Genomic DNA, 12,346 nt, shown 5'->3' with positions numbered 1-12,346 from the left:
CATGTAAAAATATATTAAGAAGATAGAGTGGAACAAAAGACTTTCATTTTAATCATTTCTAGGCCCTATTTGGCACAATTTAGGCATTGCAATGCCAAGCACAACTCTGAACCGTGCAGGGATTGGAATGGCAATGGAAATCATCAAAGACAAAATTCTAGGATGAGAATAGAAGGCCCTGCCCTTTACTTTCATAAATAAGTGATTATAAAATCATGTTAACTTTTCACCATTTCTTCAATGAATGTTTATAGAATGCAAGTTCCCATAGGCTAGGTATCATTCTTATGGAATATAAGTGTACAGCGCATGGCATACTCTAAGGCATTAACAAATATGAAGTGGGACAAAAATGGGACTGATAATTTTATAGAGCAAAGAGATAACAGAGAAAACTAGAAAAAATTTAATAGAAAAAAAATAGATGGTAGAGGTCCTTGGACTTACCCAAGCAGTGTGCTCTTTCAAGTAACAACCTTTGTACTCAATGGTGTTAGGATGCTTCAACTGTTGTAAAAATTTGACTTCCTTAAGAATATCTTGCCATTTCTATTGAAGTCAGAAAAAAAAGTTATCATTCTAAAGCTGAAAATAGTATTTTATTATCAAGTGCACATATGTCATGTTCTTTTTATTTTTTAAATGGATAAAGTAAATGTTTAATAAATGAAGAAGTTATTTAATCTTGTGTCATTTCTTTAGTTTGAATACATGTAATGTAAATTTATCACCAAGTACCTATTTAAATATATTATACTAACTCATCTAATCCACAAAATAGTTGATCAAGTTAGAATATTAGGAATGTTTATTGTATGCTCCACAAAGAGGCAAAAAAAAAAAGAACTATGAAAAATAATGTTCCAAAGAACTTTATTTCTCCTGTCAATTTCATGTTAATTTGCTTATGACAGCTTAGGTATACAACTGTCTTTAACTTACCTCATGTGCCTGCTTCCCACTATAAGACATTTTCTTAACTGCCACCACCTCATTGGTGTGAGCATTCGTGGCCTGTGTTAATTTGGTGAAATAAAATAAAAAGAATGATGTGTCAGACAGTTTAACTTAAGTATTTGACTAGAGACTTTAAATAACATTCTCACACTTCATTACCACAATTTACAGATATCCCAACTTTTAACAGGATATGAGAAAGACAGAACTTTGACTAGGTAGACATTTCCATCCCACTTTAAAGAACAGCTTCTCTTTGACCCTTTCTATATATATATGCAAAGTTTACATTATTTTAAAAAGTTTTAACAAAATAAATCCAATCAACCAGAAACAAGTCATATTTCCAAAACACCCATGCTGGCTTTATGATAAGGAACTTCCTTATCATAATAGAGAACCAGCATTAATAGAGAACCAGTTAAATAAATATGGTACAGTTATAATAATAAAATAACCATTAAAAGAATGAGATCATCTATTTGTATATACAGTAATATAAAAAGATGTCAAAAATATCATGATTAAAAAAAGCTCCATGGCATGATTTCATTTTTCCAAAATAGTAATAATGTAGGTATATGTGTAGAAAAAGTTATTAACAATTTTATTCCAGAATATATGTTAGTAATAATCTGTAGAGCACAGGTGGCAAACACAAGGCCCTCCACCTTATTTTATCTGGCCTGGCACCTTGTTTCTACCTGGCCACAGTGCAGAGAAACATTGATTGTTGTTCCACTGATTTATCTATTATCAGTTGATTCTTGTCTGTGCCCTGATGGAAGATTGAACTGGCAACCTTGGTGTGGCCGGACAATGCTCTAACCAATGCTACCTGGCCAGCCAAAATCTTTTTTTTTTTTTTTTTAGTATCTCTGTGAATGAGAAAGACAGAACTTCGACTGGGCCTTAAATACTATTCTAAGTACCCTCTTGAGCAATGGAAGGTCAGTTAATGATTAAATGTACTTGAGTGGAAGCCAAGTGTTGCTCGGGGAGGCGAAGGAGAAGGGGTGGTAAGTGCTGATCTTAGGCACGAAGGGAGAAAGACCAGAGAAAACCCAGGCTGCAGACTTGGCTAGAAACAACAGGATGATCTAAAGGGACGATTAATAAAATCTCATTTGGAAGAACAACTAAGATAAGCCCTACCAGGATGGCTGTACGCAAAGGACCACTTAAAAGGAAAAGTCAAATATTGTTTAAGAAAAAAAAATTTGATAACAGGATTGGGGGAGAAACAGGTAATAATCAGTACTTCAATATTATCCGCTTTAATAGGCTAGTACTCATAAGGAAACATTTGTGACTTTGGTAAAGCAAACTTCAAAGGCTATCTATATACATTATGTAATGAATTTCAGGTGAATGAGCTATGTTACCATTTCAGTCAGTTCTCATTCTCATTAGAAGGTAGTCACATCCTTGGAATACAAACTGACTTTAGCGGCCTAAGCCTTAGATCTAAAATATTGCCTTGACATGAGTGTTACTAAAAATCTTTGTCAATCCATCTGTCTGAAGAGCCATTCATTGTCCATCCACCATCCATGTACCTGTCTGTCATTTACTGAGTACCTACTATTGTCAGACATTATACCAGTTACTGAGAATACAGCAATGAACAAGACAGACATTCCTGTCTTCATGGAGCTTATTATTTAAGGCGGAGGGGATATACATGAGTCGAAAATCTCACATGTTATTTAATTACAATGGTGGCAAATGCAACAAAGTGCAAGCACAGGGTGTTAGGAGATCATAAAAAAGTCTTAAATTAATGCTGGAGGGTTGAACAGGAAAGACTATCTTGTGGACATAACACTTAAGATGAAATACGTAGGACAAGAGTTAGGCATCGGGATGTAATACGCAGAGTTCCCTAGGTAGAAGCATATCTAAAGGCCCTAAGGCAGAAAAGCCTGGCATACAAGTGGAAATGCGTGGGGCTCAACTTCAAGTTTACGACTTGTACATACTACCCTGAAAACAGAGCCAGTTCTTGGGGATACCATTGACTTGAATAATGCCTAGAATTCTGGGACTGGCTTTTCAGCGATGACTATTTGCCCCTACTGTAAATAACACTAAATTTGTAGAATAAACATCAAAGCCAAGTGTATTTTACAAGTAATAGAATGTGTACAAATCAAACTTTCTTAATCTGATCTATCTAAATGATTCTTTCCAATTACTTACAAAATAAACTGCTCCAAAACTTCCATGTCCAATCTCGTGTAAACCAATAAAAAGTTCTTCAGGATCATCTTTGTAGAACAGGTCAGCAATCTCTGGGTCCTTTGGCAACCCTTTCGGCATGATGACCAGTAATTGCAAATGTTTTGCTTTTGATATCCCAGTCAGCTTTATCTGTCATTGACAATTTTTGGGGGGTAAATTTTTAGTGCCTGTAGAAAAATTAAGTTTGACAGTAACTTATTTCTAACACATTTTGTTTGGTGGCAATACAAATTGATATAAAAAAACTATAATGGTCTTAAAACTCCATAATAAAGAACAAATAACCCAAAAGAGAAACTGGCAAAGGATTTGAACAGACATTTCTTCAAAAATATGCAATTGTCCACTAGGGCATGAAAAAACACTCTATACCATTAGTCATTAGAGAAGTAAAATTAAAACAATGAGATACCATTTCACACTCGCCTGTATGGCTATTTTCAAAAAGTCAGACAATAGACCTGACTATAGTGATTCAGTTGGTTGAGCATCGTTCTGCAAAGTGAAAATTTGCAGGTTCGATTTTTGGTCAAGGCACACGTGTGGGTTGTGGGTTCTGTCCCTGTTCGGGGCGTGTGCGAGAGTCAACTAATTGATGTTTCTCCCCTTCTCATTCTTCTCTCTTCCCCTCTTTCTAAAAATAAACAAATAAAATCTTTAAAAAGTCCGATAATAAGTATCAGTAAGAATGTGGAGAAATCGGAGCTCGCCAACACTGCTCGTGGGAATGTAAAATAGTGCAGCCATTTTTGGAAACAGATGGGCAGTTCATCAAATATTCAAACGTAAGCTGCCATCTGACCCAGATATCCTACTTCTTGGTATATAGCTAAGAGAAATGAAAACATATGACCACACAAAAACTTGTGCATGGATATTTATAGCAGCATTATTCATTAGAGCCAGAAAATGGGAACAACCCAAACGTCTGTTTGGTGAATGGATAAACAAAATGTGCTCTATCTATATAATGGGATATTATATAGCCATAAAAACAAATGAAGTACTAATACATGCTCCAACATGGATGAGTCCTGTAAACATGCTAAGTGAAAGAAGCCAGTCCCAAAAGATCATATAATGTATAATTCCATTTATAACATATATCCAGAATAAGTAAATCTGTAGAGATAAAGTAGATTATTGGTTACCTAGGGCTGAGAAGAAGAATGGTTTGTGGAGATGGCTAGCGTATGGGCATTAGAGGGTGATGAAAATGTTCTAAAATTGTGGTAATGGTAGCACAACTGTTAATATACCAAAACCCACTTTAAATGGGTAAATTGTATGGTATAAAAATTATACCTCAATAAATCTGTTTAAAAAGCATTTTGGTCTAATTAATATTGAAATAATAACAGCTAACATTAGTTAAGCCTTACTGTGTGTCAGGCAACACTAAATACCACACACATATATTATCTCCTTTAGTTTCTACAACAAACCATAACACAGGACATTATTATTTTGATTTTTATGGAACAAACTACGATTAAGAGGTGAAACTACTTCTCCATGGTCAGGAGGCAAGTATTTGTCAGAACTGGGACTCAAACCCTGATCTAATGGCTAAGCCCATGCTTGTAATTAAAATGCAATATATACATATAGTAGAACAGGCAATTAAAGAACTCTTTATGAACCACTGGAAGAAGTGCTATGGTTTAGAGACTTAAGTGTTCACTTAAAGGGGCAGGTTACTCTGCTGCTTTACAAAATATTCTGAGTTCAAAGTTTCTATTTAAAAGGGCATCATTTTGACTGTTTACATGTTGATTGTAACAGTTACCCTTATTTGGTATAGATACATTTTCTTTATTTTATTTTATTTATTTTTTTATTATTATTATTTTATTTATTTATTTTTTTTAGAGAGGGAAGGGAGGGAGGAGGAGAGAGAGAGAGAGAGGGAGGGAGGGGAGAGAGAGAGAGAGAGAGAGAGAGAGAGAGAAACATCAATGTGAGGTTGCTGGGGGTTATGGCCTGCAACCCAGGAATGTACCCTGGCCGGGAATCGAACCTGGGACACCGGGTTCCCAGCCCGCGCTCAATCCACTGAGCTATACCAGCCAGGGACATTTTCTTTATTTTTTGAAAAAATATTGAAATATTAACTTTCATCCATATTTTTATTATAAATCTTGCCCCTCAATTCCTGAGGATCATTCATTCCAACATCTGAACTTATCACAAAATAGCCTGTGTTTCTTCCTTGATCCACCAAATAACTATGCTAGAAATTTGGTTATTGGTCAATAGAACTGTATTTTTCAAAACATGAGCCAATGGGGTTCACTCAAGAAGAGAAAAAGAGGGTCACCAATTGAGGTAGAACTGAGCCCTGACCAGTATAGCTCAGTTAGTTGGTTGGGCATCCTTCCGCAAAGCAGAAATTCCACAGTTTGATTCCAGGTCAGGGGTCGTGCCTGGGTTTCAGGTTTGGTCCTACTTGGGGTGATGCGAGAGGCAGCCAATCTTTGTTTCTCTCATACTAGATGTTTCTCTCCCTCTCTTTTGCTTTCCTTTCCCCTCTCTTCAAAAATATATAAATAAAATATTTTTTTAGCCCTGGCTGGTGTGGCTCAGTGGATTGAGCGCTGGCCTGTGAACAGAAGGGTCGCAGGTTTGACTCCCTGTCAGGGCACATGCCTGGGTTTTGGGCCAGATGTAGTATGGGGGGGTGTGCTCGAGAGACAACCACAGATTAATGTTTCTCTCCCTCTCTTCCTCCCTCCCTAAAAATAAATAAACAGAAAATTAAGAAAAAAGTCTTTTCAATGGAGACATTTAAAAATTAAATTTTTTTTAAAAAGTAAAACTGACTGTGCTAAGAGGTGCATTTCTATTGTGACATGGCAGCCATAGGTGACAATGTACATTACTTCATATGGTTAGTCTAGTTAAAACATTAGCATATTTATGTCATTGATCTAACTATCCATCCATTCTCTCAACTCTCTCCTTGATTCAACAAATGTTTATTGCATGCCTGGTATTTACCAGGCATTGTAACAGGGGTTAAAGACAGAATGAGATGTGGTCCCTAGTCCTTCAGGGGTGTAGTGTCAAATGGGGTGAGATACTGAAATGACACATATCAAAATGGTCATAATTGTCATGAGAAAAAAGCAAAAAAAATTAATGTCAGGGTATAATAGGGCGACCCAGTCTATTTTTATTTGAATACGAAAAAGCATGCCTTTTCAGGGAAACTAAAAGGAGCTCACTCAATATGAATGTATGGGAGATTTGGGAGGAGAAAATATAAAGCTGGTGTTAATCCAAGGAAATCATAATAGGCCTTTTAAACCATATTAAGAAATTTGGACTTTATCAAGGCTAATGGGAAGCTCCTGAAAGTTTTAAAAAGGAAAAAGTTTTCCCCTCTGCAGCACTGCATACCATCAATCCTGGGCACTCCCCTTGTCAATCCAATTACGCCAATAATTAAACATATAGTCAGTATGTCAATAGAACGTTAAATCTAGTCGTCCGTCAGTTAGGTGACCGAAAGTACACAAGTACCGTTCAGAAAGTGCTGCTGCCTTCATTACTTAGGTTTGAGAGCAGGAAGGAGAAACGATGGATTAAACCAAAGACATACCATTTAGAAACTAGGCCAAAAGGGGGAAAAAAAAGCACATGATGAGATGTTCTCTAGGTAAAACAGAAAGATCTATGAACAAGATTTATGAGAACTAAAATCTTTTCAATCACTAAAGTGTATTTTAAACTTTTGAATATTTTGGCTTCAATGTGAATAAAGCTGGGTACTATGGATCACTGTTTGGTGGAGACAGGATACTATGTCATACTACAGACTAAAGTGATTCTCCAAAGAAGTATTTCAAGGTAAAGAATGAGACCACAGAAACTTCTAGAATAGATACAGATAAATATTTAATTGCAAAGCAAGAAACCAAAGCAAAAGCCATAAACTAAAATAAATAAACAACTACCTATAATTAATAATTTCTTTATCTTAAAATTGTAGTGAATGGACTTCTGCTTCCAGCCAAGATGGAGTAAAAGGGACCGAATATATTACCTGCCACCAGAAACAACTAAAACACTGAAAAAACACATGTGAAATGATGGTATTTCAAGACACTGGCTATCAGGCAGAGGACAGCGATCCCCAGCAAACAAGGCGAGCCAGAACTGCCCAGCTTAATGTCCCAGGAGAGTTCCCAGGTCACGGCACAGAGAGGGGGAAACCTAGTTAGAGCCTGGTGGGCTTCCTGGGCTGACAACACAGAGATAAGAGCCCAGGGTAAGCAAGGTGGCTCGGGTTCTCAGGGCACAGTATTGAATAGAACAGAGCAGCAGAGAAATAGAATATGGAGACCTGCAGAGGGATGCCCTCAAGTCTTCAGCTGAGTATAGTGCATGCATAGGAGAAAACAACCCTGGCCATAAAAAGAACTATATAAAAGAAATGAAAGAAAACAGTACCTAAAGCTCACAAAGGGCCCTAAATAGCACCTGTTTCCACTGTCCAGTATAGGGAACCTCATAAACCCAGTATAGGGAATGATGAGAGTACCCAGAAAAGTCTTGCCTTAGTGGTAGAGAATAATTCACTCTAGACTAAGTAATGCCTAGCAAATTTTAAAAGTAAGCTCTATAAGGATAAATTATTTCCAAGTAGTTTAACTGTGTCTCAGGGCAAAGCTCATACATAATTGAAGGAATATAAAATATCTAATATCTAAAAAGGTAAAATTCATAATGTCTAACATCCAACAAGATGTAACCAAGCACCCAAAGAAGGAGGAAAACATGATACATACATAATGGGGAGAAAAAGCAACTGAAACCAATCCAAGACTGACATTGATGATAGATGTTAGAATTAGCAGACAAGGATATTAAAACATTTATGATAACTGTATTCTATACTTTTAAAGACTTAGGAAATACTGAATACATAAAGTAGAGACAGCTGAGATAGAAAGAAACCTTATTCAAAGGAATCTCTAGAGGTGAAAGCTATGATACCCCAGATGAAAAATACACTGATTGGGATGGGTAGCAAATGAGACAGCAGAAAAAAAAGTTAGTGAATTGAAGACATAGCAATAGAAAGTATCCAAAATGAAGTACGCACAGAATAAAGACTCACAAAATAAAAACAACCAGCCCTGGCTGGTGTAGCTCAGTGTACTGAGTGCGGGCCTGCCAACCAAAGTGTTGATGGTTCGATTCCCAGTCAGGGCACATGCCTGGGTTGCAGGCCAGGTTCCCAGGAGGGAGTGCAACCATGCATTGATGTTTCTCTCTCTCTCCTTCTCCTTCCCTTCTCCTCTCTCTAAAAATATAAAAATCTTAAAAAAAAAAAAAGCCCAAAAAGGGGCATCAATGAGCTGTGGAACAACTTCAAATGGCCTCCTATATATCTAACTGGAGTTCTGAAGAGAGAAGAAAGATATTGGGGCAGATACAAATTTGAAGAAATAAGAGTAAAAAACTGAAAATTTTGATGAGAATTATAAACTCACAGGTCCAAAAAGGTCTATGGCTCTCAAGAACAAGAAATATGATGAAAATTACACAAAGGCATATCATAATAAATTATTCAAAGCTTGTGATAAAGAGAAAATCACTAAAGTGGTCAAAGAAAAAAGACCTAATATGTATAAAGGAACAAGGACAATGACAGCAGATTCTTCACTGGAAATAATACAAATGAGAAGTCAGTAGATGAACATTTTTAAAGAGATAAAATGGAAAAAAACCTGTCAAATTAGAATTTTATACCCAGTAGAAATATCTTTGAAAAAATAAAGGTATAATAAAGGCTTTTAGACATACAAAAGGTGAAAGAATTTATGACCTGACCATCTGCATTACAGGAAATACTAAAGGATATCCTTTATTTAAAAAAAAATATTTTATTTACTTATTTTTAGAGAGAGGGGAAAGGAGAGAAAAGAGAGGGAGAGAAACACTGATATGTGGTTGCGTCTTGTGCACCCCCACCAGGGACCTGGCCTGCAACCCAGGCATGTGTCCTGACTGGGAATAGAACCCGTGATCCTTTGGTTCACAGGTCAGTGCTCAATCCACTGAACTACACCAGCCAGGGAAGGATATCCTTCAGACACAAGAACAAAATCATAGCAGATGAAAATATAGAGCTGTATAAAACAATGTCAAGCACTGAAAGTGATAACTATTTGGTTTGTAAGATTTCTCCCATGACTTAATTTTTAAAAAATATATAATTGATTAAAAAATTAATAATAATGTGAGGTTCATAACATATGTGGAAGTACTATGTATGACAACAAAAATTCTTAGAGGACAGAAACTGAAGTATAGTGTTGTAAAGTTGTTATGCTATGAGTGAATAGTATAGTATCACTTGATATGGACTGTATATTATACATAAATATATGTGCATATATAAATAAATATATACACTTTAAATATAAAGGCAAATAGGTTAAAAGAGTAGAAAAATACATAGTATTAATCAGGAGAAAGCTAGGCTTGCTATATTAATATCAGATAAGGTAGGTTTCAAAGCAAAAAATAATATGAGGTTTATTTATAACGATAAAGGGACCAATCTATTCATCAAGATAATATAACATTCTGAACTGTTTATGCACAAAATAACAGAGCTTCAATAAAATAATTTAAAACTGCTTTAACTTCAAGGAGAAATAGACAAATACACAATTATAGTGGGAGGTTTCAATATTCTTTTCTCAATAATTGATAGAATGAATAGACAGAGAGTCATTAAGGATACAGAAGGCTTGAACATCATCAACCAATTTGAATATTCACATTGACAGAGCACTCTTCCCAACACCTCATAATACACATTATTTTCAAATATACATAGAACATTTACCAAGATGGACCACATTCTGGGCCAAAAAACCAGACTCAATAAATTATTAAAAGGGTTTACATCATACATAATATAGTATATTCTCTGAACACAACACAAATAAATTAAAGGCATTGAGATGCTGCAGAAAGACACGTTCCAATTGCACCTCTTCCAGCCACCGACGGGGTTCTAGTTTGTGATCCAAGGTGAGCTGGAATAGATTTTCTTCTCCGAAAGATTTATGAATTCACTAAGATTTTGCCCTCAAGGATCCATTCCACTCCCTGAAATGCCCATCAAGTGTGGACTCTTTGACCAGAACCTGGAGTTAGCCCTGGAGATAGCAAAAAGGCTGGAACGTTTGGATCTGGGTCATAGGCTGAACCTACAATGGAATCCCCAAATTCTGAGAGATCCTGAAGCTGGAATCCTGCTGTTTCCACTTTGGTGGCAATCCCCTTGACATTGTTAGTGTACTTGAGAACAGGGCAGTTCTGAGCCTAAGGACGTGGACTGATCCCTGAGTCTTAACATAATGCTCTCCTTCCTTCAGTATCTACCATGGTCTTACTTCCCAACTCAATTCAGATTTGTTTACAGAGGATGTAGGTCCATAAATCCTATAATAAACATTCCTTTGATTTGCTGTCTGTCAATAGCAGACAGATATCTGAAAAAAGAACCCAAATATATGGAAACTAAGTAACACACTTTTATATAACCCATGGTCACCAAATAAATCAAACAGAAACTAGAAAAGACTTTTATCTTAATTAAAATGAAAGCACAACACATCAAAATTTATGGGATGTTGCTAAAGCAGTACTCACAGGGATTACTGTTTTAAGAAAGAAAAAATATCTCAAATCAACAAAAAAATTAAGGCCCACTTTTACTTTTAAAAATTAAGGCCCAAAGTAAGTAGAGAAAGAACATAAGAAAGATTAAAGCAGAAATCAATGAAATAGAAAACAGAAAAACAAAAGATCAATTAAAGCAAAGCTGATTCTTTAAGAAACATAATCAAATTTATAAACCTCTTGCCAGACTGATTAGGAAGAAAACATCAGAAGACACAATTTCTAATAGCAGGAATGAGAGAGATGACATCAATATAGATTTTATAGATAAAGAAGGATAATCAGAAATTATGGAATTATGAAAATAAATTCAACAACTTAGATCATAGAGACAAATTCTTTGTAAAACAAACCATCAAAGTTTACTCCAGAAGAAATAGATAACCTAAATACCTCTGTATAGCTATTAAAATAATTGAATTTGTAATTTAAAATCCTAGTACAAAGAAAACTCCAGTCTCAAATAGCTTCACTCGTAAATTCTACCAAACATCTAAGGATAATTCAGTACTAATTCTACACATCTTCCAGAAAAAGGAAAGGAGAAATATTTCCTAAAACTCATTCTATGAGACCTTCATTACCCTGATTTTAAAGCCAGACAAAAACAGTGTAAGATAGAAAACAACAGACCAAGATTCTTCATGAATATATATACAAAAACTCACAACAAAATTTTAGCAAATAAAAGACAATACTGTATAAAATGAATAATACATTATGACTAAGTGGGGTTTATCCCAGCAATGCAAGATTGGTTTAACACTCAAAAATCAATGTAACTCACCATATCAACAATCTAAAACAAAAGCTAAATGATTATCTCTAAAGATGCTAAAAAAGAATTTGACCAAATCCAAAATTCATTCCTGATTAAAAACTCTGAGCCATCTAGGAATAAAGGGGAACATCCCACTGACAAAGGGTATTCATCTACAGCTGATGTCAAATGTAACAGCAGAAGACAAAATGCTTTGTTCCTAAATTAGGAATAAGGCAAGGATGTCTGCTCTCAACACTTCTTTCTCTTCAACATTACGCTGGGTGTTTTATAAGTGCGACAAGGCAAGAAAAAAATGCATCAGGAATGGAAAAAATGAAGACATTGACAAACAACAACATAATCATCTAGGTAGAAAATTCAATGGAATCCACAAAAAAACTACTAGAACTAATAAGTGAGTTTATCAAAGGTGCAGACTACAAGATCAATATATAAAATAATTATATTTCTACAAAGGAACAAGTGGAATCAAGAAATGTAAATATCACAATAGCATAAAAATATGAAATATTTAGGGATAAACAACAAAGGATGTGAAAGAAGTACTTTGTACTTTGAAAGCTAAAAAATAATGGTGAAAGAAATGAAGGACATAATGAACTATAGCTATGGATCAGAAGACTCAATATTGAGTTTTCCTTCGAAGTAGAAATT

At 35.3% G+C, this 12,346-nt stretch overlaps 1 protein-coding gene across 3 annotated transcripts in view; it reads right to left on the bottom strand.

The window, feature by feature from the left end:
• TAOK3 (TAO kinase 3) overlaps positions 1–12,346 on the bottom strand; it is a 140,841-nt gene that overhangs the window by 62,423 nt on the left and 66,072 nt on the right. For 2 of the 3 annotated variants that reach the window (XM_045842931.1, XM_045842948.1), the window contains exons 3-5: positions 3,160–3,368; positions 943–1,014; positions 448–549 (exon numbers count right to left, since the gene is read on the bottom strand). In XM_045842931.1, the coding sequence (XP_045698887.1) occupies positions 448–549; positions 943–1,014; positions 3,160–3,279 (294 nt within the window). In that variant the 5' untranslated portion in view covers positions 3,280–3,368. The remainder of the gene's footprint in view (positions 1–447; positions 550–942; positions 1,015–3,159; positions 3,369–12,346) is intronic. The other variant, XM_045842938.1, reaches the window with a different exon arrangement.

The sequence above is a fragment of the Phyllostomus hastatus genome, unplaced genomic scaffold, assembly GCF_019186645.2.
Source record: "Phyllostomus hastatus isolate PE091 unplaced genomic scaffold, TTU_PhHast_1.1 phas_contig_1162, whole genome shotgun sequence".
NCBI lineage: Eukaryota > Metazoa > Chordata > Mammalia > Chiroptera > Phyllostomidae > Phyllostomus > Phyllostomus hastatus.
Note: the sequence above shows the minus strand (reverse complement) of the source record. Positions and strands in the feature narration are given on the sequence as shown.